The sequence below is a fragment of the Astatotilapia calliptera genome, chromosome 11, assembly GCF_900246225.1.
Source record: "Astatotilapia calliptera chromosome 11, fAstCal1.2, whole genome shotgun sequence".
NCBI lineage: Eukaryota > Metazoa > Chordata > Actinopteri > Cichliformes > Cichlidae > Astatotilapia > Astatotilapia calliptera.
In genome coordinates, this window is record NC_039312.1 from 7,987,251 (window position 1) to 8,012,294 (window position 25,044).

General features: G+C 38.2%; 1 protein-coding gene across 1 annotated transcript; it reads right to left on the reverse strand.

Annotated features, from left to right (window-relative positions):
* Window positions 1-1,959: 1,959 nt before the first annotated feature.
* LOC113032331 (carboxypeptidase Q) lies at window positions 1,960-24,724 on the reverse strand. Its single transcript, XM_026185202.1, has 11 exons — window positions 24,594-24,724; window positions 22,551-22,698; window positions 22,086-22,298; window positions 21,871-21,987; window positions 21,581-21,788; window positions 21,262-21,469; window positions 15,875-15,986; window positions 15,095-15,186; window positions 14,506-14,601; window positions 14,068-14,173; window positions 1,960-2,923 (listed from the first exon to the last, which is right to left on the reverse strand). Exons 2-11 carry the CDS (start codon window positions 22,696-22,698, stop codon window positions 2,763-2,765), a joined length of 1,461 nt encoding a protein of 486 aa, XP_026040987.1. The 5' UTR covers window positions 24,594-24,724; the 3' UTR covers window positions 1,960-2,762.
* Window positions 24,725-25,044: the final 320 nt, after the last annotated feature.

Genomic DNA, 25,044 nt, shown 5'->3' on the forward strand with positions numbered 1-25,044 from the left:
TCCTGAACATCCTAACCAACCTCCAGCCATTTGAGGGCGACAGTTTGGGTCTTCTTTGAGATCTTGGTGACAAATCTTAAATACAGTTCTTTGAAATGCTGATCTTGAAATCTGTAGTTGTTTAGAAATGGCTCCAAGAGACTTTCCCAACTTGTGAAAATCTATAATTCTTCTTAGAGATTCCCTGAGTTCCTTGGACTTTCCCAGTATTGGCCAATCCAGTGAGTGCTGTTGATCAAATCCCTTTTATATTGGCAAAGGCAAACCACAAGTTGTGGTCAAGCATGAGCACTAATGAGAAGTTAATAGGCTTTGGCCATGTCAAGTCAAAGGTTGTTGTAGGGTGCTGGTTTAGCTCACTGGATTAATCAGGGAACCCATATGCTGCTACGGCTAGTACAGAGAGCTGGTTGAAATCTGGCCATTTGCTGCATGTCTTTCTCCTGTCATAAAGGCTAAAAAGGCAAAAAGACAAGTCGTAGCACCACTTATTAAAAGATTTAAGTCAGTGTAGAAATAAATGTGAGCCTGTATCTGTACTTTTGACCCTGAGTGGGTTAGAGAAAACCCAAAATAGTTTCAACCTGTTTTTTTAAAGTCATTAAAGATGTATGCACTACAGTCATTCCACCATAGAAAAAGAACAGCTCAAAGAAATGATGAAAAGCCTCAAATTACCATGACATTCATCCCCATGATGAGTGGATGTAAACGTCTGACCACAACTGTACATAAACCAAGCATGCTTTAATAAGTCTGGTTCTCCAAAGTAAACAGATTACATTTGAAATTGATTGTTTTGATTTGCTAGCCTGCCTGATGTCTTCTGGTTGATTCAGACTATCGGATTACTCCAGAAAGGAAATGAATATGTTTCATGTTTGGACAAAAAAAGACACGTTAAGCACAGTGTCATGGTTTACAGATTTGCTTAACAAATGAACGATCAGTTTGATCTTGGATACTTTTGACCGGATCTGATCCTGGGAGGAGACAGAAAACCCTTTGGGATTGTGCCAGGAAGGGCATCCGGCATAAATATCAGTGGAGCTATCTGCTGTGGTAACACCTTGTGAATAAGAGGTCACAAGCAATTGACAAAGCCTTTGCCATTTTCCTTGCAATATTCCAACTAGCCAATTCATTGGTAAGTAAAATAAAGCAACACTGCTCGCTACATCATGGAATAATGGCGTCCATTCGGGATGAATATTTGAGGATACTGAAATTCAGTCAAGCAGGATAAAATAAATTCAGAAAGCACTGTGCTTTAAATAGGACACGTCACTGGCACATATGTTTAACTCGAGCATGCAAAACACCCACAGATGCAGACTGTTCCTTCATTACCACAACTGTCTGAATGTGAGTCAGTGTCAGTGACACATGAAGATCTCACCAGACACGACACAAAGCTGATAATTTCCGTGTTTCAACACACACGCTGAGTTTATCTGGCTGGCTGACTATCCTTGACTTCACCCACTGGAAGTGCTGACTTGTCAGTGCATGGGGTAAGAGATCCCAGCTGTGTTTGTTGCAGCTGCTGTGATGGTCTACATAACACGCACAAAGTGATTAATAATCTTTACTTTCTCTCCTCCCATGTGTGATCCACCATCATATCTGCTCCTGCTCGTCTATTCTGCTTTCTTCTTCTTCTTTCTGTGAACTAGATGTGTAGTGTGATTTGCTCTGGTGTCATTCTTCCCCCTTTTTTCACAGAAACAACATTAAAAGAAAGAACTGCAGCTAATGAGAAGATGGGTGTTAATGTGTAGTACGATCAATGTCAGCTGTTACTTAAACTGAAACTGGCACTGGGGGAAATACAAAGACTCTGAAAATACTTAGAAAAATTAACCACAAATGATTTTTTTTTCTTAAAGTGAAAACCATTACAGCTTTTAAAGGTTCCTTAAAGAAGACTAGAAACAGAGAAAGACGTGGACTCAGGAGTTCCCCAACTTTGTAGTCCATTTCTTTAATTTCACACACCTTAAACAAACCTCCTATTGCACATAACATTACAGTACTCAGATCTATATTTTATCCCTCCTTGTCTACAATAACCCTAAATTTAAAAACATATTCATTAAAAAAATAATTTCTCCTCATTCATAACATAATATACTCTTCTGTGTTAAAAATCATTATGTAAAAGCATCTCTTTGATACGAAGGAGTATTAGGGCCACATTAAGAAAAACATGTATAGATCATTTTGAGAATAAAGTTAAAATTTCGAGTCGAAAAACTTTTTCATGGAAAAAAAAAGTCATAATGTGAATATTACAGTTGTTTCAAGACAAACTGCCATGGTTGCTCTACCCTCTGCTTCAGATTCAGTTTTAGTAACAATAAAGGAAACAGCACACAAACACAGTGTGGTTGATAAGTATAAAGATGGTGCAGAAAGCTGCATGTGGTCAGATGGAAAAAACACAAACTCGGAGGAGTGCATTTGTGCAAAATGAAATAGCTGTTAAGCTTTTATCGATGGTTATACTGTCGTGCAAAAAAGAGGATGTATGTTGTATCACAAGACGGCTGATCAGTTTGTGTCACTAACTAATCTACACAAGGCATTTTGTAGATGGTATAGCAAAGGTGGCAGTTTGTCTTGAAACAAAAAGAAAGAAATCATTTTGAACAGAATGTCAGTTTTTCATCTGAATGGACTTTGGATCAAGTCTTTTTTAGAAATATAATTTAACAAGAGTTTTGCTTTATGTAAAGATGTACAGTTCACAGCAGGTCGTGCTATCTGGGCAGCATTTCCTGCAGGTCTGCCACGACATAAGCAACCACGGCCCACAATGCCGAGCAGAGGTCCATGTCTCGAGGGTCCTGGACGCTCATGGTGTCGCCTTCACTGTGGTGGAACCAAAAGTAACGGCTGTCTGCCACGTGGAGGCTGGCACCTGGATGACACAGGGACAGAATGATGCACAAAGAGCGTCACAAAACATGCTGGAAAATCTGAAACTTCAGCTCTGGAAACAGTTCTGGACTCAGAGTTTCGCAGCTGTAAAGAAGCATCGTCATTGTGTCTGGTTTATTCCTTTAGAATATTTCTCTTTATGACTGGTCACAGCTGTAATTTGTAATTTGTGTCCTTGTAATTTGAAACTAACGAAAACCACCAAAGGAAAATAATCTGCTCTGAGCCTCAGTTTACATTCTAATTTTATATCGACTTCTTGTCTAAGCTATTAAAAATGCTTTGCTTATGTTTATGTATTAGAAAATGTTGTATTTACTGTGTACTCAAGGCTTTAATTTAGTTTGTGACATAGAAATCATATTAAACCTATATTTAGTAAGTGACATTCAGTTAACAAAGGATTTTCTGAGCTAATAGCTGAAAACTGGCCATGTTTCGACATGTTTTACAAGCGTTTACAAAAGAAGATGTGGCAGGCCTAAAAAGAAAAAAGAAAAAACTATCAGCAGATGTAGAAGTCTCATCAGAAATAGTCTCAGTGGAAGAATGGCTGTCAAGAAGCCATTTCTAAGGAAGAGAAACAGGGAGAAAAGGCTGACGTATGCTAAATTACACAAGTACTGTGATATTTAGTTTACACAAGAACTGGATGAGAACAGAGGAACAGGCTCTGATGGAGTGATGAATTCAAATTTTAAAGTTTTGTTCAAATCATCATCAATTTGAGGTCAGCAGAGACATACAACAGTGAGTGTTTACAGCAAAACACGGTGGAGTCTCTCATGGTTTGGGACTGAATTTCAGCCAGTGGTGTTGGAGATCTTATCATAATTGATGGAATTATGAATGTAGAAAAGTGCAATCACTATGCAATACCATTGGCCTCCCCAGACCTCAACAATATTGAAGCAGCGTGGGATCATCTTGACAGAGATGATGGGAGAACTGACAAAAAGGCAGTCAACATCCAAAGAAGAGCTTTGAATGTTCTTTAAGAACCATGGAGAACTATTCCTGAAGACTTCTGAAGAGTTCGGGTTGTCAAACCAAATATATATTTAAACTTGTTAGAATTTTGCAAACTCTGTTTTTGCCTTATATAGTATATTTCCGTGTATGTTTGTGCTTGCCTCATCAAATCACTGCATTAATTTCCCATTTTCCAAGCAAAATATAAAGAAATGAGGGGTAAGTTAGTAGTGTACATTAGTATTGTTAATGTTGTATTGTATATGAGTCTGTATGTAATGCGAGAGTTACTTTATCAGCTAAAAACACACGTATAGGTTTAACAGATTTGTTGTAACAAAAAGTTCTGTTATGGTGACTATTTGCTGTTCTTCTTTTCTTTTATAGGGTGTAGTAATTGTTATTCTGCTTTTTATACACTTGTATTCATTGAAGGAACCGCAGACTACTATTTTCTAAAACCATTTAAAGGCCAAGATGACCCTGCTTGTACTTGAGTTATTCTTTATAATGTTAAAGTCTTAAAATCTCCACCCATTCCCTAAATAAATCTTTTAGCTTCCATCCAGATTATTAAAAAAAATTCCCACTGCTAGTAATGCTGACCAGTCACTCACAGACACGTGAGTTCCCTTTAGAACAGTGTGGCCCCACATTTATCCAAAATTAGCAGAAAGTTCTGCTTAAACATCACTTCAAGGTTAAAATGTAGGATATAATGGAAAAAATATAATCCTGTGTCACATTGGTGACCTGTCCAGGGTGCACCCTGCCTCTCCCCCTATGGTAGCTGGGATAGGCTCCAGCCATTTCTGCGATTCTGATAAGGATAACAGGACAATAATTGATTGATGAATAGAAAAATATACATTTATATGGGAAAGTTTAGGAATGCTAAGCAAACTGTAACATACCTGAAACTCGATGAATACAAAGTGTGAAATGCATACAAACTGAAATAAGATGTGAAAGGTCAGAGAATGTAATGCATATCCTAATAAACAACTCAACTGTTTTGTTTTTTTAATGTATTGATTTTTTTAATCAATTTCATCAAACTATAATAAACTGCAGTAAACAGAACCTGCACTATATAATACGGTACTGTAGATGGCAGTGTAAAAAACAGAAATCTGCCCAGAAACAAACAGAAGAACCCAGGAGCAGTTTGGTTTTGGTTAGCGGTGTCAGTCACGTCGAGGAGGTGTTATTTTCTTCAATGCAAACGTAAACTCCCATTGTATACACTGCCACAGGAAGACGAAGTGAAGGAGCAGTGGTTAAATTCATTTTCACTACTATTCCTCAGCAGTACAACCCCAACCGCGTATAGTGCTCATTCATTTTACCGAGAGCTGCTTCCTGAAGCGGTTCAATGCTGGATTTTCGCAGTGGTTAGTCCTGAAAGACGAGTCAGTTCCCACTTTGCTGGGAAAATCTGGAGAGTCATGAGTGAGTGTGCTCTGTTATATTTTTACTGCTGTTACAGTGCAGAGCTGCTTGTGTAGCAGCAGTAGAGCACTGTAAAATAACATAAACCTACAAATAAGCCCATTTAAAAATGTGTATTGCTTTAATTTAACCATCCGCTCAATCTACCAAATTGAAAGAAGAACCCAATATAAGGCAATAATCCTGCAGGCATTTCCTACTAACACTTATTATAATGTTCACCCAACTCTGATGCTTGATGATGGTTGATGGTTTCAACATTGAATAACTGGAGTCGATATGCAGTGCAGATATCCATCGGTCACTTCTTCCCAATCAAAAAGAACATCTCATTTAACCCTAACACGTGATAAATGACTCATGGCCCTCAAAAAACAGCAGGTGAACGGAAACACTGACGTCTATTTTGAAGATATAAAGCACTGGTTTTTTGTGTGTGTTCCAAATACATGGACCGGTTTCCATTGCTTCTAGTGCTTTCTTTATTTGCTACTTTAGGATCGACTGTGACCATCCTTTGCTAAATGGTAAATGGCCTGTATTTGTATAGCGCTTTACACATTCAGTCATCCACACACATATTCACACACTGGAGATGGCAAGCTACATTGTAGCCACAGCCATCCTGGGGTGCACTGACAGAAGCGAGGCTGCCGGACAACTGACCACCACCAGTAGCCAGCGGGTGAAGTGTCTTGCCCAAGGGCACAACGACTGAGCCACGATTGCCTGGAGAGGAGAAAATGCTGTCCTACATACTGAACTTAGAGGAGAGAATCAAAGCATCGATCCTATCACACTATGATCAATCAGATATCAATACCAGCGTTGGTATCAATACTGTTTGGATTGAACCACTCTCCTCTACAGACCATTCACGACAACAACCGACATAATAAACAAAGTGATGCAGATCATGTAAATGTTCATTCATTCATTCATAAATGTATTTTCCATTTCATTCCATGACCTGCTGATATATTTGGTTTTTAAACAACAGCCTGTTGAACGCAGAGCTGAACTCTGAACATCCCACTGCTGTAATAAAACCTACTTGTTCAGTTGTTGCCTTGCATGAAAAACAGATGTATATAAGCTCTCTAAATATTATGAGATATATTAACTGATCAAAGTGTGTTTAGGGTTCTCTAAAATTAGTTTGCGTTTGCAATTGCTGTTAGGATTATCATAAATCAATGTATACTTCAGGTGAGCTGGGATAAGTGATGGATGGATATGTGTGTTTCTCTTTGAAAACAGTGAGGCGGTTCAGATAAATGAGAGGACGCTGAAATCAATATTCTTTTGATATAAGAAATAACTCTTTCATAGAAATTGCTGAGCATTAGGACTCAGGTGCAGAGCAAGACTCCTGCATATTTACAAACTGAAAATGTGTAAAAGTGTGCATCGCTTCTTATTTTTAATAGCGTATTGCAGCATTCACGCATTAATTTAACACACTAAGGACTAATTAGCTGCCGTTTTAGAAAATCCAACAGTTTTTTTAATGTCTAACGTACAGGCGTTAGTATTTCCAACCTTAATGTTCCCTTTTCTTTAAAATTCCAACCTTTGTACTGAAGAGATTTTTCACAGGCTGTTCTCATTTATATGGCCTCCATAAAACAGCAGGGTTTACACATGGCAAAGTAAGGTGTGTATTTTTTGAGTCCATCTTCTGATCATTGTAGTTACAACACAGCAGATATCTGGCATTACAATGTTAGGAGACTAGTGTATGTTCGAATTCTCAGCACACCGCTCTTCTCTTTTTAAAACTCCTTATCAGTTCTCCTACCCACCCTTTTGCCCTTGATTAAGTACAATGACGTTTTCCTTGAGGAGAAGAGGCAAAGGAGATAGGAGGTACTTTTGGAAAGCACCCTTTGACTAAGAAGCAGTTACTGGGGAAATCTATAGATATCTGCTCTCACAGTGTATTTTCAAAATGCCAGATCAGATAAGCCTGGTTCCATCCAGCCTCTAAAAATACGTGCAAATCCTAAACTTTTAATGAAACACTTTTGTTAAAACCTTTGAATTTAAGCTGAAAACCTGCACTTCAGCCACATCTCAGTGATTTGATTTAAACTCCTCTGTGGTGTCATCATTCAAGGACATGGCCCCGAATGTTTCTAGTAATGCTCAAACTATCTATTAAGTTGTCCAGCTGTAGCTCAGGAGGTAGCATGAGTCATCTAGTAGTTGGAAGGTTGGTAGTTCAATGTGTGTATGATTGAGTGAATGAAGCTTTCAGTAAAAAGTGAATTGAATGTAGAGTTAAGAGTTTATAAGCACCAATTCATTTACAGTTTATTTGTAAAAAACCTGGCAGGTGATTGGCTAACTTAACACTAAATGGAGAAAAGTTTTGGGCCACACAATCACTTAATCTCTGCATTCAAGTATTTTCAGTCCCATTGCCGCAGGTGTTTATAAAATCAAGCACCTAGCCATGCAGCCTGCCTTTGCAGACATTTGTGAGTGAATGGGTTTGCTTTAAAGAACTCATTGTATTTGAGTGTGGTGCTCTGACAGGATGACACTGCTGCAACTTCTCATGAATGAATGTATGAAATGTATTACCTCCTACCTACTCCATGCTGTTAGTAATATTGTTGCAAAGTGCAAGTGTTTAGGATCAATAACTGCAGAGTTGCAAACTCCCTCTGGCTTTAGCATCAGCACAAAAAGTGTACACTGGGCACTTCATGTTATGGTTTTCCATGTCTGAACATGTTGTGTACATTTACGTGGCCCAGTACTAACTAACCACATGATATGCAATAGGAGAACAGAAAGAGGAAAGATTAACTAACGTCTGAGGCACTTTGAAAGCAAGCAAACAGCCAGTGCAGCAAGTTTTGAAGTTATAATGTTGGCACTGAACCTTACCATCTTTGGAAGTAAAATTTGCACATAAAATGCACACTAAAAAGATTTGAAGATTGAAGTAGGTAGTAGATAAGAAAATTCTTAACAGAATTAGGTTTAAAACTATGTGAAGATCACGATCTACAGATGATTTTGCCATCTGCAGAAAAAGCAAGAGGAGGAAATGTATAAAAACTTAAAAAAAAAACAACCCTGCTGGTATCTGAAGTGTGATGACAACTCTCACGTTATTTAAGAACTGAAATGTCTGCAAGGTGAAGCCTGACAGAGACAAATTACTATGAAATAAAAAAAGTCTTTTAACATTAGATTACAATTTTTTTGTCTATACTTGTGCGCATTATTTCATGGCACTTAATTTCAGCTTTATTCACTAGCAGCGGAGTGCTGGTATCAACATCTCTGCTAATTTATGTTACGATTCAGTAAACCTAGAAAACTGCTGAAAGCAAGTCCTGTCACAGCCACTTTCTGTGCTTCTGGGCAGTTATTTGGGCAGCTGAAGTGCTGATTAAATGAATAGGAAGATGGTGGAAAATTTAATTTTAGTGGTCACTGGGACATAAAACTGCATGTGCAGACTTCACAGGTCAAGCTTGAACTGCTTAAAATTTATTGCAATTTGGGCACAAAATAATCATTTAAGAGTCACATTCCTTACAAAGGTTATACTTCAAAAAAACATGCAACATTGCATTCCCTCAGAGAGCCAGCATGATCCATGTCTGTGGCTCTCCCAGCAGAGCACTGAACAAACTCCATGCTAATATCACAATGTGGTCAGCAGATAGCTAAACATGTTTGATTTTGCAAATCTTTTTATGCCGAAAGCCCAGTTAGACACTTTGCTGTTAGGCCACTACACTATGAGATAGATAAATAACTGCATAGTTGAAATGAATGAAAAGCATTTCAACTATGTATTCAGCCAGTAAAATGACTGGCTTATATGTGTTGCACATTGGCTGCTGTAAAGCAAATGATTGCTTTAGAAAACCTCTTTTCATATAATGAAATTCTCACATGGATTCAAGTAATTGCTATGACACTTAAATTATTACTTGAGTGTCATAGCTCTGCTTTGTAATTGCTCATACTGTTATTGCTTTTTAAAGCTACTTAATGCCACAACTCGAGGTTTAACTAGTTTCAGTTCTTTATTTAGATAGATGGCTCTTGTCGGGCAGGCCCTGTTCCTAAGTCATAAAGCCACAGCAGACATTAACGGATGAGCTTAATCTCATTAAAATTAAATGCTAGAATTTTCTTTTGTTAAATAAATATTAAAAATTTGGGGCCATGAATCTTTTTTGCTTAAAAAAGAAGTTTAAGTGAAGAGCTAATACTGCCTGTGTCATTGTTTAGGGCAGTAATAGAGGCCTTTGTGGCATGCTGATCTCTGTCTGTAGCTTCCCAGACTGCTGCCCCAGAAAGAAGATCAGTCAGCACACAGCTGTCAATGAAAACCCGGCAGATTTCCCTCCGCAGTACAGGTCTGTGGCCCTTCAGATGATCAAGTCATGCAAAAAAAAAAATCCTTTTTTGCTTCCACTATAATGCATATATGTGGAGGATCCTGTCAGGGTTACTTGTTCCTTGTATTTGCACTTAAGCTACACAGGCACAAGTTCCCAGCACAGATTGTTGGTGTTTGCACCGTCACCTTTCCCTTGGACAGCCCCATGGTGTTCCTACAACCAACATTAGTAAAGCGATCATCTAAGAGTCCTCGACTCAGCCTCGAGGAGGACCCTTAAAAATGCACCTTCGTCGAAGGCGGTTTGTAAAGAAGAAGAAGATTTAGCGTGATTGAGGACGGCATTTTCATAGAGGGGAGTTAATGAATAACACACCAACACTATGTACTACAAAATCAATTCTCAAGTGAAAGGCAAGAAATTGGCCCTCACTTATGAATAATGTGCACAGAAATGATCTTTTCTGTGGTTAACTCTAGCATTCAGCTGCTGCGTCAAGATGTTAACAGTTGACACTTATAATGGTTTTCTACTACAAAAAGCAGTGTATGTTTTCATATCCTACAATCACCAGAAAAGAGAAAGTATTCTTAAAGCACAGAGTGTTGTGAAGCAGGGCGTGAGCCACTCACAAACCGTTAACAATGTAAAACTCCAATTAACTGTAATTGAGGCAGCTAAATCTCTGTCTCTTCAATACATCAAAGAAGGGGTGTTTCTGCACCACATGTTTAATGAGGTTTTAAGTCGTCTTTCACACATTATTCTATGGTGTCTTTGTGACTGCAATGTTTCACTTCTACAAAACGCCTCATTTTAACGTTTACAAAACCACTAAGAGAAACTAACCAATGCCTAGTCAAAGGAGCTTGCAAAGAAAAGCGTCTGGACTTCTTTAAGTTGCTTGAAGACGTTTCACCTCTCATCCGAGAAGCTTCTTCAGTTCTAACCAATGCCTACTCTCAAAATCCTGAAAAACTGAGGTAGACTACAGCTTGGTGGAGATTGTTGTATTTACTGCTTGGCACAGTTAGTTTGAAGTACTTGGTTTCCCACTTGTAAAAAATGGTACCGTGCAGGTCTTCATGAAAACTGATTTAGCTGTTGGCTGCTCAGCTGTCAGGAGCCTTTGTCAGCATATGACAGCTCCTGTTATATAGGTTGCAATATGATGTGTAGAGGTGCTTATATTTCTTTTTTATGGAAATTATAAAAACACATACTGTTTTAATAAAAGTCAATTCTTCTCCACTTGTAAGTTTTTTTGTATTTGTGGGTATGTGTGTTACTTTTTTCCTTCTCACTTGATTTTTTAGCTGCAAAATCCTACATCGAATCCTATAAATGAATCTCAGAGTCTCTAAAGTTAACGTGACCTTACTTGTGCTCAGGTTATTCCTCTTACTTACAGCAGTCCCCTGTCTGCAAATAGGAGAACTTCAAATCTAGAGGACTCTAAGTAACCCCACTACTATTAATATTGACTAATGACATCTGATTCCCAGTATGAAAACTCTAAAGGTCAAACACCAAAAATGTTTGCACTATCCTCTCTATCATCTCCCCTGAGATTGTCACTGTTGCTCAAGTAAATGGACTACAAGGAAAAGATGAAAACTTGTGGAGGACAAAGAGCGCATGATGTGTCAGCCTCAGATAACAAACTCACTGCTGTGAACAAAAACAAGAACCAATTCTCCAGCATCGGTGGGATAGTGCCAAGAAATTAGAATGCAAGTGGTGACATCCAGCATGAAAGAAATCATTTTTGAGATACGAGGTAGTGGAACATGATTAAATTAGATGGTTAAAGTTTACACCAGGGATGTCAAACATAAGACCTGGGTTCCAGAACTTGTCCGCCAAAAACTGGCCCACTGGACTGCTTTGGAAAATGTGAAGGATAGGATCAATTTTAGACTTTTAACTGTTTTACAGCTTTTCTAATGGATAAAGACTTTCCCATTGCCATTCATACTACACGAAAGTAAGAAACAGAACAATTAAATAACAGTAAGTTCCTGTTTTTCATTATCGGCTCTCAAAAGTTCACAAAAAAGGAACTTATTCTCCTTTATCGACCAAGATTTATACAGGCCTAATGACTTATTTTTGAAGTTTGGCTTTAAAATAAAAAAAAAAGTAATTCTCATCTTTCGGTAACCATTTGAATAGGTGCAGTACCTTATGCCACCGTAATAAACCAAATCTCCTTGTAAAGCTCGTCTTCTCCCCTTTCTGTAACTGTTTAAACTTTGTCTCTAGCATAAACATTAACGTGGTAAATAAAGGGTTAACAATTTTTTTTATCATAATTACAAGAAAGTGTGTGCAATGAGCTTAAGGAACTTTTTTTGTAATTATGCATTTAAAAGTTTCGTGCTAACAGATTTTTATCATTTCGTACAGCAGCATTTCTTTGTCATATAGACAAAATTGAGAGGTTAAGAGGCTGCAATCAGACTCCTTTTTCTTATATTAAAATATATGAGGGATTCAAAGTGTAGTTAAACTTCTTTACACTGACAGAATGGGTAGTTTCTCTTAAGGTCAAAGTCGACTATACCATGTAAAATGTGGCATCCATGGTCTTCAGATTTTCATTTAGTATTTTCTTTTCTTTTCACGCAATATATTAATTTTTTTTATTTAAATGTAATTCAGAGTATTTTGTGGTTTGCGATGTCTTATAAAACTGTAAATAATGACTACAAGGCAATAAAAAATATTACTACTATTAGTGGTAAAACTGTTTCTAAACTACAAATTCAGTTGTGAAAAGACTGATAAATTGCTTGTGCCCAAAATGTATTTATACTGTTAATATATGAGTTAGTGTCTTTCTATATGTTACAATCCATCTTCAACAAACAGTAACACATGTGTAGAAGAAAAGAGCAGAAAATAGTTCGACAAATTTCTAAAGTAACAAGAAGACAGAAACGGACTTCGATATTAGGTAAAACCTTTTCAAGGGTTCATTGTTTTTTCATAACATGCAACACAGAATAGCCAATTCAAAAATGTAAGTAAACCAGCTTGAGATGATTTGAGTTTTTAGGCATGTGTGTTATCCTACTGGAAGATGGGTACACTATAGTCATGAAGGGATGAACATGGTCAGCAACAATACTCAGGTAGGCTGTGGTATTTAGACGATGCTCAGTTGGTACTAGGTGGCCCAAAGTCTGCCAAGAAAATATCTCCCAGACCATTACACCAGCAGCAGCTTGAACTGTTGACACAAGGCAGATTGGATCCATGCTTTCATGTTTACCCCAAATTTTGATCTTAATATCGTAGCAAAAATCAAGAATCAACAATGAAAGTTTCCAATTTTGGTGAACCTGTGTGAACTGGAACCTGTGTGCTTATTGTACGGTGTGGTCTTTTGCTGCTGAGGCCCATCTGCTTCAAGCTTCAATGTGCTGTGAGTTCAGAGATCAGAGCCATCAGATCAGCAGTTTCTGAAATAGCCTGTCTACCATCCACAACCATGCCCCAATTGAAGTCACCTTCTTTCCTCATTCTAATGCTCAGTTTGTACTTCAGCAGGTTGTCTTGATCATGTCTACGTGCCTAAATGCACTCCCATGCGACTGGCTGATTAGATTTTTGTACTCGCAGTTAGAGATTTAAACTGAGATACAGTTGAAAAGGAAGTAGAAGAGGTCTGTATGTTTTTTTAAAAATATAACACTAAACAATTTCATACAATTGATTTGATTAATCTATATTTATTACACTTTATTTCAACTCTATACTGTATTAGCAGTAACAGGACTGTTACAACTTTAACTTTAATATCCATAATTTAGACGTCTTGAAGTGTTGCTTCATAGCTTTAAGTCATTCTAGTTACAATACACAACTGGCTTTAAGGAAGTGGAGCCAGATTGTATTAACTAGAATCTGTTCATAGACCATCGGTGAGGATGTGATTCTTTGTGCTCAGCACTTTCCACCGAAGAGAGATCATTAAAATTCCCACCACTAAAAGTAGGATGTGTTACTTCCTTTTTAACTTTGTGCTCATTAGTGATGTGGCTTTCCCCAGCCTATCCCAGCTGTCATGGGGTTAACACTCAGAGACAGACAGCTATTCATGTAAATTGAATATAGTTGTAAATATTCATTTACAACTATGACCAATTTTGAACAATCAATTAAAAAAACACGCATGCTAGGTTAATTGGAAGGAAGATGGAGAGAACCCATGGAGGCATAGAGAGAAAATGCAAACTCCAATGTCCCTACTGTCCCCTTTAAAATAAACCTTTAGTTATACCATTTAGTTGCAGACAGGCATATTGATTAGACTGACCTGGAACTCCTGCCTGCATCCATGGTGAGATGTCTGTCCCTTCACCGTGGGCCTCGAGTTTGGTTGTATTAATGGGAGCCAAAAGTTTGACCACTTCTTCCATCACCTGTCGAGATGGAAAAAGACACAGGAAATTATCTTTATATAACTATTATGACAATATTATGATTGTAATTTCTAGATTTGAGCACTACTGGAACATTCAGTGACAACGTACAGATGCTTTGGTTCCACATTAACATGATAGATGCTGTGGTTCCTACTACCGGTACTTCCTTTTTACATGTAAATATATGGAACCTTTACAGACTTTAATGAAAAAACAAGTACATTTACTGGACAAGATGCTATTTTCATGTCAGTTTGCAAAATCTGTGTGCGGCAGAATTCACAATCTAATACCACTATTTTTTTTAAATAGTTGGGTTTTAATATCACCTTTTGTGCTGCATCACTGCCTGTAAATTGCAGGCCAATGGGGGTGAACGTCCCCAAGTCGGACTCCATGACAAGGTCAAAGTTGGACATGTTTACCTGTGTGCAGAGAGGACGCAAAAAGGGGGAACATGTCATGATCAGAGATAAAAGGTGAAAGAAAGCAAACCGAACCAAAGTACTCGCAAACAAAGCATACACACTCAGCCAGCCACTATAAGTACCTTGAGCAGCTGCCTTAACTAATTTAGGCAATTTAAAACGTAATTATACATCAAATGTAAGAACTGGACCAGTCCCACGGGCAGTTATGGTACACTGGTGTTTCTGGTTTTTAAAACGCAGTATATTACAGGTCAGGGTCTGGTGTGCAGCAAGAACTCCAAAGAAGGAAATTGTAAGACTCCAGATTCTTATTTAGATCCTTTGCACAGGAAAAACATGGGAGCTAGCCAAGTCCCTTCAGTGTGGTGGAAGTGCCTTTTTAAACTGCCTTTTCAAAGTTGTGACCCTTCCTGCTTTTTGGGCAGCTGGAATAACATTGGCTCAGTGCTTGTTTTCTACTGATTGGCACGGTAACAGCAGACAGTACCTTGTGTAGATTAAAGTATTGCTGTGCTCCGACTCCGCCCTGCTCCTCGGCTGTCCACAGCACTGTTCGCAAAGTTCTCCTTGGACGCAGACCTACAAAGAGATGAAGACACATACACAGTATAGAAAGAGGAGGATAACGGCTCCAAATATTAATAATGACATTTTTCTTTTCTTTTTTTTTTTTGTTGAATAAAAGGTCTTTGTAGTCTTTGTTTGATGACCCAGTCCTTGTCCAAGGCTCATTCAAGTAAATTGTCCACAAAAATACTGTACTTTATATGCAGGTCTGCCTCCTGTTGTAGTTGTGTGTATTTTGTTCCTCTGCAAACACTGGGGTGAAATTACTGTTTACAGTCAGAGGATTTGTTTTTCATTTTGTCCCTGTGTTTAGAACTGGAAACTTTAGCTCCACTTAATGATCTTTTTTTTAAAATTGGTCTCAGTATCGCCACTGCTGGTTATTCTGCTTTCTGTGTCGGCACATACTGATTGTTTCCTCTCTTTTTAATGAACACATTCACTTATTCTAATAGAATTATTAGATTTCATAGTAATTTTGTGACTCAAATAAATAAAAATAAACAGAGGATGCTCTGCTAATCCAGCGTAAAATGTTTTAGATTAATAACATGAATAGGTACGTTTGCCATCTCCTTTTTCTGATTAACATTTAAGCAAAACTAATAAACTTGAGCTTTTATTGCATTCTACAATATGCACATGTTATCATTGCTGAAGTTTATCTGTGATTTACTTTAAGTATTTCTCTGTATATTACCAAGGTCTTTGATGAGTGACAGGGCCTCCCAGGAAATCATGGCTCCGCCTCCGTCATCCATGGCACCCTGGCCCACATCCCAGCTGTCCAAATGTCCGCTCAGTAAGACAACCTAGAGAGATTGTACAGATAAAGAGAAAATGTGTAAACAAGAAACAGAGGAGCAAATCTGAGGAAACAGATAGGCAGACAGTGCTGCCCATATCCTGTTGACTTTTTATTAATGTCGACACAAATAGTTAAAAGTCCAGTTAATTTGATTCTTTTTTTAACAATAAAAAGGTTTGTATCAGCAGGAAAAGTGAGATTCGTTTAAAAAAAAAAAAAAAACAAAGAAAAAGATGAGAGCACACGGGTCAGTGTATCTGTACTCACAGGAATTTCCAAGATTCCTGTCAGTGGGATGTAGATGAGCCGTTGTTCAAGGTTGCAAAACATTTTCTGACCTGATCTAGCCCTGTCCGTGCAATGACCCAGAGTCTGCACATTCCCGTAAAAACCAATGTGTTTTTTTTTCACAGTGTTTGCTTTCTTATGTAACTGAAATGGTAATATATGCCAATGTGTTGGTTAGTCGCCCATTTGATTCCAGACTGAGATGTCTAAACTATAACATTGGAATGTGATTATTTCCAGATACAGATGTTTCTCACAGAATGCTTTGCAGTAATTAATTTTTTTTCTCCGAAGTAAGTTTAAACTGGGGAGTCTAAATTATAGTATCTACTTAGCAAAGGAAAAGTGTAAGGAGTTTACCTTTATTAATACTGGTAACATCACTATTTGTGAATGATGCATAAATAGTGAGAAGTTCCACCCTCTTTTAATTCATACGTTTTCATGTAGAAAAGATTCAGACTAGATGAAACAGCAGTGTGTGAAAAATTAAGTTCACCTTTACTGCTTCCAAGAGTTTAAGTAGCAGCCAGCTGCTGCTAATCAAATGCACTTGATTAATTTCTCATCAGCAAGTGTGAGCACAGGTATAAAACAATGTTACAAAGTAAAGATATCAGCAATGTCTGAGAGAAGAAACCACTGCTGTCTATCAATCTGGGAAGGGCTATGAGGCCATTTCCCAGAAACAGTGTACAGTGAGAAATACTATGCATATTTATCCCAGCAAATTCATCCCAAGGTCAGACCATGCAGTGCTCAAAATAAGAAGAAGATTAAACAAGTATGACTAGTTTTTGGAAGAGGTTCCAGGAGGGGTTAAATTCCTCCATATGTGAAAGACTGATAAAGTCATACATGAAATATTTAATTCAATTCAATTCAATTTTATTTATACAGCGCCAATCCACAACAACAGTCACCTCGAGGCACTTTATATTGCTAGGTAACAATAACACACAGAGAAAAACCCAACAATAAAAATGACCTCTTGTGAGCAGGCACTTTGGCAACAGTGGGAAGGAAAAACTCCCTTTTAACAGGAAGTAAGCAGGCAAGTAAGCAGAACCAGGCTCAGGGCCGGCCATCTGCAGCGACCAGTTGGGGAGAGAAGGAAGACAGGATAAAAGACATGCTGTGGAAGAGAGCCAGAGATTAATAGCAGTGCAATCAATGCAGAGAGGTCTATTCACACATAGTGAGTGAGAAAGGTGATTGAAGAAGTAGTACTGGGAATCCCCCAGCTGCCTACACCTATTGCAGCATAACTAAGGGAGCATTCAGGGTCACCTGATCCAGCCAACTATATGCTATATGCTTTAGCAAAAAGGAAAGTTTTAAGCCTGATCTTAAAAGTAGACATAGTGTCTTTTTCCCGAATCCAAATTGTAAGCTGGTTCCACAGAAGAGGGGCCTGAAAGCTCAAGGCTCTGCCTCCCATTCTACGTTTAAATACTCTAGGAACAACAAGTCCAGAGTCCCCCAGTCCAAGAGAGAAGAGCTCTAATGGGGTGATATGGTGATACTATAAGGTCATTGGGACTGGTTATTCAAGACAAGGATTTTGAATTCAATTCTGGATTTAACAGGAGGCCAGATATATTTACTGTTTCACACAAACTCCTCATTTATGGGAGCACTGTCATCCTAGAAGGGGATCACTCCCATCAAGTGACTCACTACAGCAGTGATGCTCCCATCCAAGGAGGCAAGTGGGCCCATTCCATTACAGCATAATATTCCCACGCTGTAGTTCTCAAGTATTTGCAAATACATTACATTAGTAAAGAGGCCAGTCCAGCAGCGAGCCTGGTTTCACATTAACAGAATCATATACAGCCAGTTCATCCCAGGTTACAAACTGCATGAGGGATTTTGCAGTCAAGTCGTCTCTGCATTTAAACCATTCTTATAAACACACAGATTTGGGTCACCAATAGCACTGAAACATCAGGACATTTGTATATAAAATGAAACCTCAAAATGTGGATTTATTTTTCTATTGTACTGTAATTTTTACATTGGTTACACTCAGAAAAATAATCCTGCTCCTGTTAACTTGATATTATATTTATATACACTCAGCCACTTGGTTAGTTTTGCTATGACTCTGTTTAAAGCCTGATTGTACATTGTGGCCATAGCAGAGACCGCATAATGTGCTTTGGTTAAAAGTGTAAATTATAAGAGACCACAAATGTATTTTTTTTAATGATTCATTGTGGTGTATGTAATATCCAAGCATGTTTTCCCCAACAAAGAGAGGCTAACATTTACAGTCAGTTCAGAAATCATTCATACCACATTTAATATTTGAAAGCTTAAAACTTTTTTAAAACTTCAAACTAAAAAGAAGGAAGAAGAAAGATGTAGAAGTTGGAGTGGGTGGAAAAATTCTGTGACAAACTTAACTGTGGGAATGACTCTTTCAGCCCCAAATGTACATCTTCTAATGAACACACACACACAAACGCACATACACAATACGTCAGCCACGATAACTGCTACTGCAAGAGCACAAAGTCACAGGGCCAGAGATGATGTCAGCCATGTCATGTGTTTCATTTCCCTTTCTATAATAAAGCTCCAAATGCTGGTTCCTATATCAGAATAGTAAAAGCTTACATCAGCGCTCTGGTTCAAGAGTCCTGACGGATTTTATCTTGGACTTTGCATTTAGGATGTGAACTTTTCAAACTGTTAAAGGGGGGGGAGGCTTGCATTTGTGAGGGAGTCAAAGTTTACACAGATATAGTTCATATATCCCACATTAGTGGGAAATTTTCAAGAACAAACATTGTATACCATCATATACCTTCATCTGCCAATAAAGCAAATATTGCACACACACTTCCTTAACAACAACAGTAACATCCGCATACCAGGCAACCTCTACAAATATACAGTATACACCAGGGTTATCAGATGCCACTATGGAAATTTCACACAGAGCGTGATAAACTGAGATGCAAAATTCAGTGTAGTCAAATTGAACAAGACACCCCCCCATTTCCCTGCATGTTTGTTCCACACACCTTTCATCACTTGTCTTTGCAAATAACTGCTACTATAATTTACATACCCGCTCAGCTATTTAGGACATGTTGGTTTAACCCATCATGAGCTGCCTTGTGTGAATGTACAAACTCCAAACAGTTACTTCCAGTACGCCAAGATAAATCTGTCCCTTTCGTTTTAACTGCAAACTGTTATGTTCTCTGACCTTTTGGCCTCTTGGTGAAAGAGAGCTGCTCTCTCCCTATCCAGTTCCAGGTCTCCCACACAGCATTTTGCTCATTTAAGTAACTGCCTATACGGCTCCAGCAGCCAGCGCTCCTCACTGTTTGGCCACTGGGCTCTAAGATGTGTGGTTGCTGGAGCTGTGCTGTTCAGTGTAACCTAAAGTGATCTTTGGAGTTGAACTGTGGCAAGCCTGTGGGACCTGTCATGCTCTGTTGCTCTGTGTTTAAGGAAACCAATCTGTATGTTAGTGGAAGTTTGGTAAGGGTTTGCTGTCATTTTATGTACACAACTGTTCTCCTGTTTTGTGGCCAGCCAGAGCACTTGGGCATTGTATTTTTGTTTCAACACATAGCTCAGTGTTTCTTCTCATTCTAGTAAGAATGGGGGATTTTACTTGCTTTGGCCCTAGAACCCCTGGTGTCTATTTGCTTTCCTTTTTCTACTTAATTTAATATTGTAAGATAGTTGTAAATAAATTCTTTGTTTCCTATTCAGTAATCTTTCTTGGAGATGTATGGTTATGTTACAACTCAGCTTCTAGGTGAGGCGTTGTAACACAAACTCAAATATATTTACATACATCATGTACATGGCGCTGAGCATGCCTCTAAGCCCATTTAGCACTAAAGCCCAGAAACCTTGGGTAGTATTTCCAGGGGACTCTAAAAATATCTCCTCTAAAAACTGTATTTGCATACACTGAGGTTTCTGCAGGAGCACATAATCTATTCATCAGGTTCTACCTGTTAGATGTGTCATAAATACAAAGCACCTGCAGTGAACTGAAAAGGTATACTCTGCAGTTCAGTAGGTAGTAATTTAGTCCGCTCATAGGCTTAGAGTTAAAGCAGGCCATAGTTTGTCATCTCGTTCTGTTCTTGACAGTCTGATATTGAAAAGGTTTGCTACTTAAAACTGTGAGTTTGCGTTCCCTTTGTGAAGTAACAACCTTACATATAATCCATACTGGAATAATATGATATTTATATCGCAACCGATATGCTTCATGTAAACTGAGTAGTTGCAGTTTGCAGTTTTATGCATTATATTACCTTAAAAAATACTGTGAGTAGTAAAAAGCTTGGTTACATTTAGCTGAGTTGAACTGATCAACTATAAATTTTATTTTTTTATGGTCAAAATGTTATAATTGGCTTACGAGGCAAATGAGAAGAGAAAAGAAAATAATCACTTATACTTACCAGAATATCTCTGGTAAGAATACCTCAAGGTGCTTTGTATTGTAAGATAAAGACCCCACAATATTACAAAAACAACCCCCTATGAGCAAGCACTTGTTACAGTGGGAAGGAAAAACTCCCTTTTAACAGGAAGAAACCTTTGGCACAACCAGTGGTGGATATCTGCTGTGACGGGTTGGGGGTGGTTACTGTATTGTTTAAATAATGCAGTGTTCTCATGAAAGCCTATTTTATACTGGTTCCTGGAAAGATTAAATCACATAAGCAAACACAAAATACAGGCAGAGTTAAGGGCTGTCGGAATATCTTCAGTCAGCAAAAACAGCCCACACTATTATTTCCTTCTCCACCGAGCTAAGATAAAAGTGGAAATAACTAAGAAGGAGATTTAAAAATGGATTATTGGGACATCTGATTTCCTTGTGGTTTATGTGTAACATCCGACAAAACGGATTTACTGTAATATCAAAGTGGAAACTAGACAAATAATAGATGAGATAAATTTGTCAAACATGCATATCTATGTTATGAGTGAGTGAAAGCTACCTGCTCAGGGTGTTGCCAGCCTTTTATCTCAGCCACCGTGTTGAAAGAGTCAGCATCAGGAAGGGTCTTGGCTCCCATGGTGAGTTTAACCACAATTTTCTGACCTCTTTGTGCCATACGCCACATCAGCTCAGTATCCTCCACAGTGATGCAGGCTGTGGGGATGCGCTTCACTCCATCTTGGTAGTCCTGCCAGCCTGTGTGGGGACTACACAGGTAGTGATAAAGACAGAGATGTATGTAATATACCAGTGATAAAGTGACACTACAACATTTCTAGACAGTCAGATAGCTGGACACTTGGAGAAGATAGATATACCTGTTAATAGAGAATGGAGTGACTGATCGAATGAGTGTAGCCACAGCTCCTACTTTGGCTGCCTCAGAGGCACCATAAGCACGGTATGCCACTGTCTCTCCATAGCTAACATATGGCTGGTTAAAAACCACAATCCTTCCTGCGGCCTCACTGGCTCGACGCTTCAGTTCCTCAAAAGACTGAACTACCAACACCTCTGCCTCAATACCTACAGGAATAACAATCAATCAGTGAGCAGTAAAGGAGAAACAGATGAAATGAAAGCTGTTTTATACGACTATGGTCTTTACCTTCAGGGGGTGTTCCTACGCTGCTACCCAATCCCAGTATAGCCAGAGTCTTGGCTCGAGGAGCAGTCATCTCTGCACTCTCCTTCCCCCGTACCCAGTGTGGGATTTTTACTGGCTCTAGATAAGACAATTAAACTATGTTTATATTCACCAGAAATCAGCTAGAGTTCCCGTACGTTCTGAAACACATGTTGGATAAAAACTGTAAAACTTACCCAGGTGTACATCCAACCCATCCTGCACCATGGCATTGTACATGTATTTAATAGCCATCTCCAAGTTGTTTGAGCCACTGACGCGGTTTCCTATAGTGTCAGTAAAGTCTGCGAGCCGTCTGTAAGAGCGGTTCTGGGCAGCACCGAACACAGCCAGGTCAATGATCTGTTTGGCCACATCAGCATAGCCTGCTACCTCAGCTGCAACCCCAGCTGGGATCATGCAGAGACACACAACAAGAACATATCAAAACACTGTAAAGGCTTGCAAAGACTGTTCCCGTTCCACCAGTTAGTTCAGGTACACTGTTGTCATTGTAACTCAGTACATAAATCCCAACATTAAACTGATCAAAGGATCCAAAGTAACTGGAAAAAAATGCATGGGTACAGAAGGCATTTATTAGCATTAATTATAAACTGGTTGTTTTAATAAAGGCCTTACTCTCTCAGAGTTTGGGTTACCTCTCTTTGCAGTATCATTGGATAAGACTCTGACAGCAGATCCTGAATTTATAGTTTGTGCAGAGTGGGGATGACCATCACAGAAAGAGGATAGGTTGAGAAACACATTGAGGGAGAGGAGGATACATAGTGTCCCCTTCCAAGTCATCTGTGAAAAGAAAATATCAGTGTGTTGTTGTCAGTTGATGTTAAATTGCTACTAAATCCTCCTTAAACCGCACACACACTGCAAGTATCCTCTCATCTTAGTACGAACTAAAAAGCAAACATGCATCACCCCTGCTAACACAGTTAATCTAGCAGATATGATTCAAACAGGCAATTCACAAAGACACTTACTTTGCACTACAGCAGGTATTTTCTATTTTTGATATGCGAGTGTGTATATGTAAATGTACAGGCATGTGTTTGCATATGTATATGCAGTTGTGGTATAAAAAGCAGGCATAAATTAATCGTAGTTTTGGGCTTTTAATTATTTTTTTCAACTGTGCTTTTTTCATAGTGCAATGATTGCACAAGAATTTGGTTGAATTTATTTTGGATTTTCTCTAATCCACACAGGGGCAAAAACAAATATACAGGCTCTACAGTGTACTTTAACTTGACCGGGCCAAGGCCTATTAACTTCTCATTAATTATCATGATTGACTTCAAATTTTGCTTTCTCTTTGCAACAATAGAACCACTGAACTACCAGCATGACTGTGAAGTAAGGTTTTACATTGCCATGGACCGAGAGGGTACCAACTAAGAAAAATGCTCCAAAATCAACATCTTCAAGCTCAACTTAGATTTGCAGTTGCCCACATGGACAAGCCAAATTCCTTCTGGAGAAAAGTTTTATGGTCTGACGAGACAAAGATTGAGCTGTTTGGCAACAATGACCTAAGAACACTTTACTAGCTGTGAAGCACGATGGTTGTAGCGTCATACTCTGGGCTGTTTGCTGCCAGTGATACTGGTTAACTGCGCAAATTGGATACAATAATGGAGGACTACCTCCAAATTCTTTAACTTCACCTCAAATCAACAGCTAGACAATTGAAACTTTTGAAACAATTGCATGTTTCAACAGGACAATGATCCCAAACACATATCAAAACTGGTTTTGAAATGAATAAATTATGCTAACATTAAGCTTCTGGAATGGCCTCTCAAATCCTCTGAAAATGTTTAGACTATTCTTAAAAGCCAAGTACAATACAATACAAGGAAACCAACCAATTTAAATTAAATCTACAAATTCTGTCAACAAGAATTTCCAAATAACCAAGCCAGAAGCTTGTTCGTGATTACCAAAACGACTACCATCCGGTCAAGGTGTGACTTGCTAAGGGACATTTAACTAAACCTGTATGTATACTTTTTAGCCCATGTGGATTAGAGAAAATCAAAAATAATTTAATACTTGTGCACCCATTTCTTGTTTTTTTAACCAATTACCATGACATTCATCCCAAGATGATGTATATGTGTAAATACCTCTTTTTGGTATGTTACTGGGTTTATAAAACCAAATATATGCGGCAAATTTTAAACAAGGAATTATGATAGGAAAGGACATAAACAGGAAGTAAAGCGATAATTACAAAACAGTGGAGAAAGGGTGGTATTAAATAAGTTTGTGCTTATTCCTACTCCTTTTTTTCAATATGTTAAGCCATGTATTTTTGTATGCTTTTTGCATATATTTTTTAGATATTCGAAATTAAGCCTTAAGCAAGAAAAGCTATTATTTTACAGTACTACACTATACGTGAATGGCGTTTTATTGGAAACGTTACGCTATCCCCAGTTATAGTTTTACTTTCACTTTAGGACATTACAATTATACTTTATTTCTTAGTAAATGTAGCTGGACACCACAATTGTTAAATTATCATATTAACACAGACGGCTTCATTCTCATTTTAAAAAACAAACACGATATATAAAAAAACTGCAACACAGACGAATAGAGAAGGACAGAAACGTTACAGCGGTTTAAACATTTCACAGTAACAATGAGCGCAAAAAGCGCTTCTCCATAACAGCACAAACCCTTCGAGTCAATTCAAAGTCTTTGGTTTTGTTGACGTTGCAGGACTTCGTCCAATTTTAAGGATATGCCAAATACACAAATACCGCAACGTAAACAGTTCCGTACTCGTGATTACAACCTGCATAGCGCACTTCCGGTTTGTCTTATTTCAAAATAAGAGCGTCATGCTTACCATAACAATAGTTTTGTTATACAGGTATTAAAATATGGTTACACACACACAAACACACACAAACACACAAACAATAAACCACACCCAGCCCCCCACTCTCCCGTTTTCCCCTCACAAAACTAAAATAATTCAATGAAACCGATTAGTATGCAACAACTGGAAATTAATAGTTACAATAGTTCATACAAAACGATTTTTGTTAAAATTACCCCTCATAAGTAGTATAGTCTATTCACATTATGGACATTGTTACTATTATACTCACCAAGCTTTCAAAT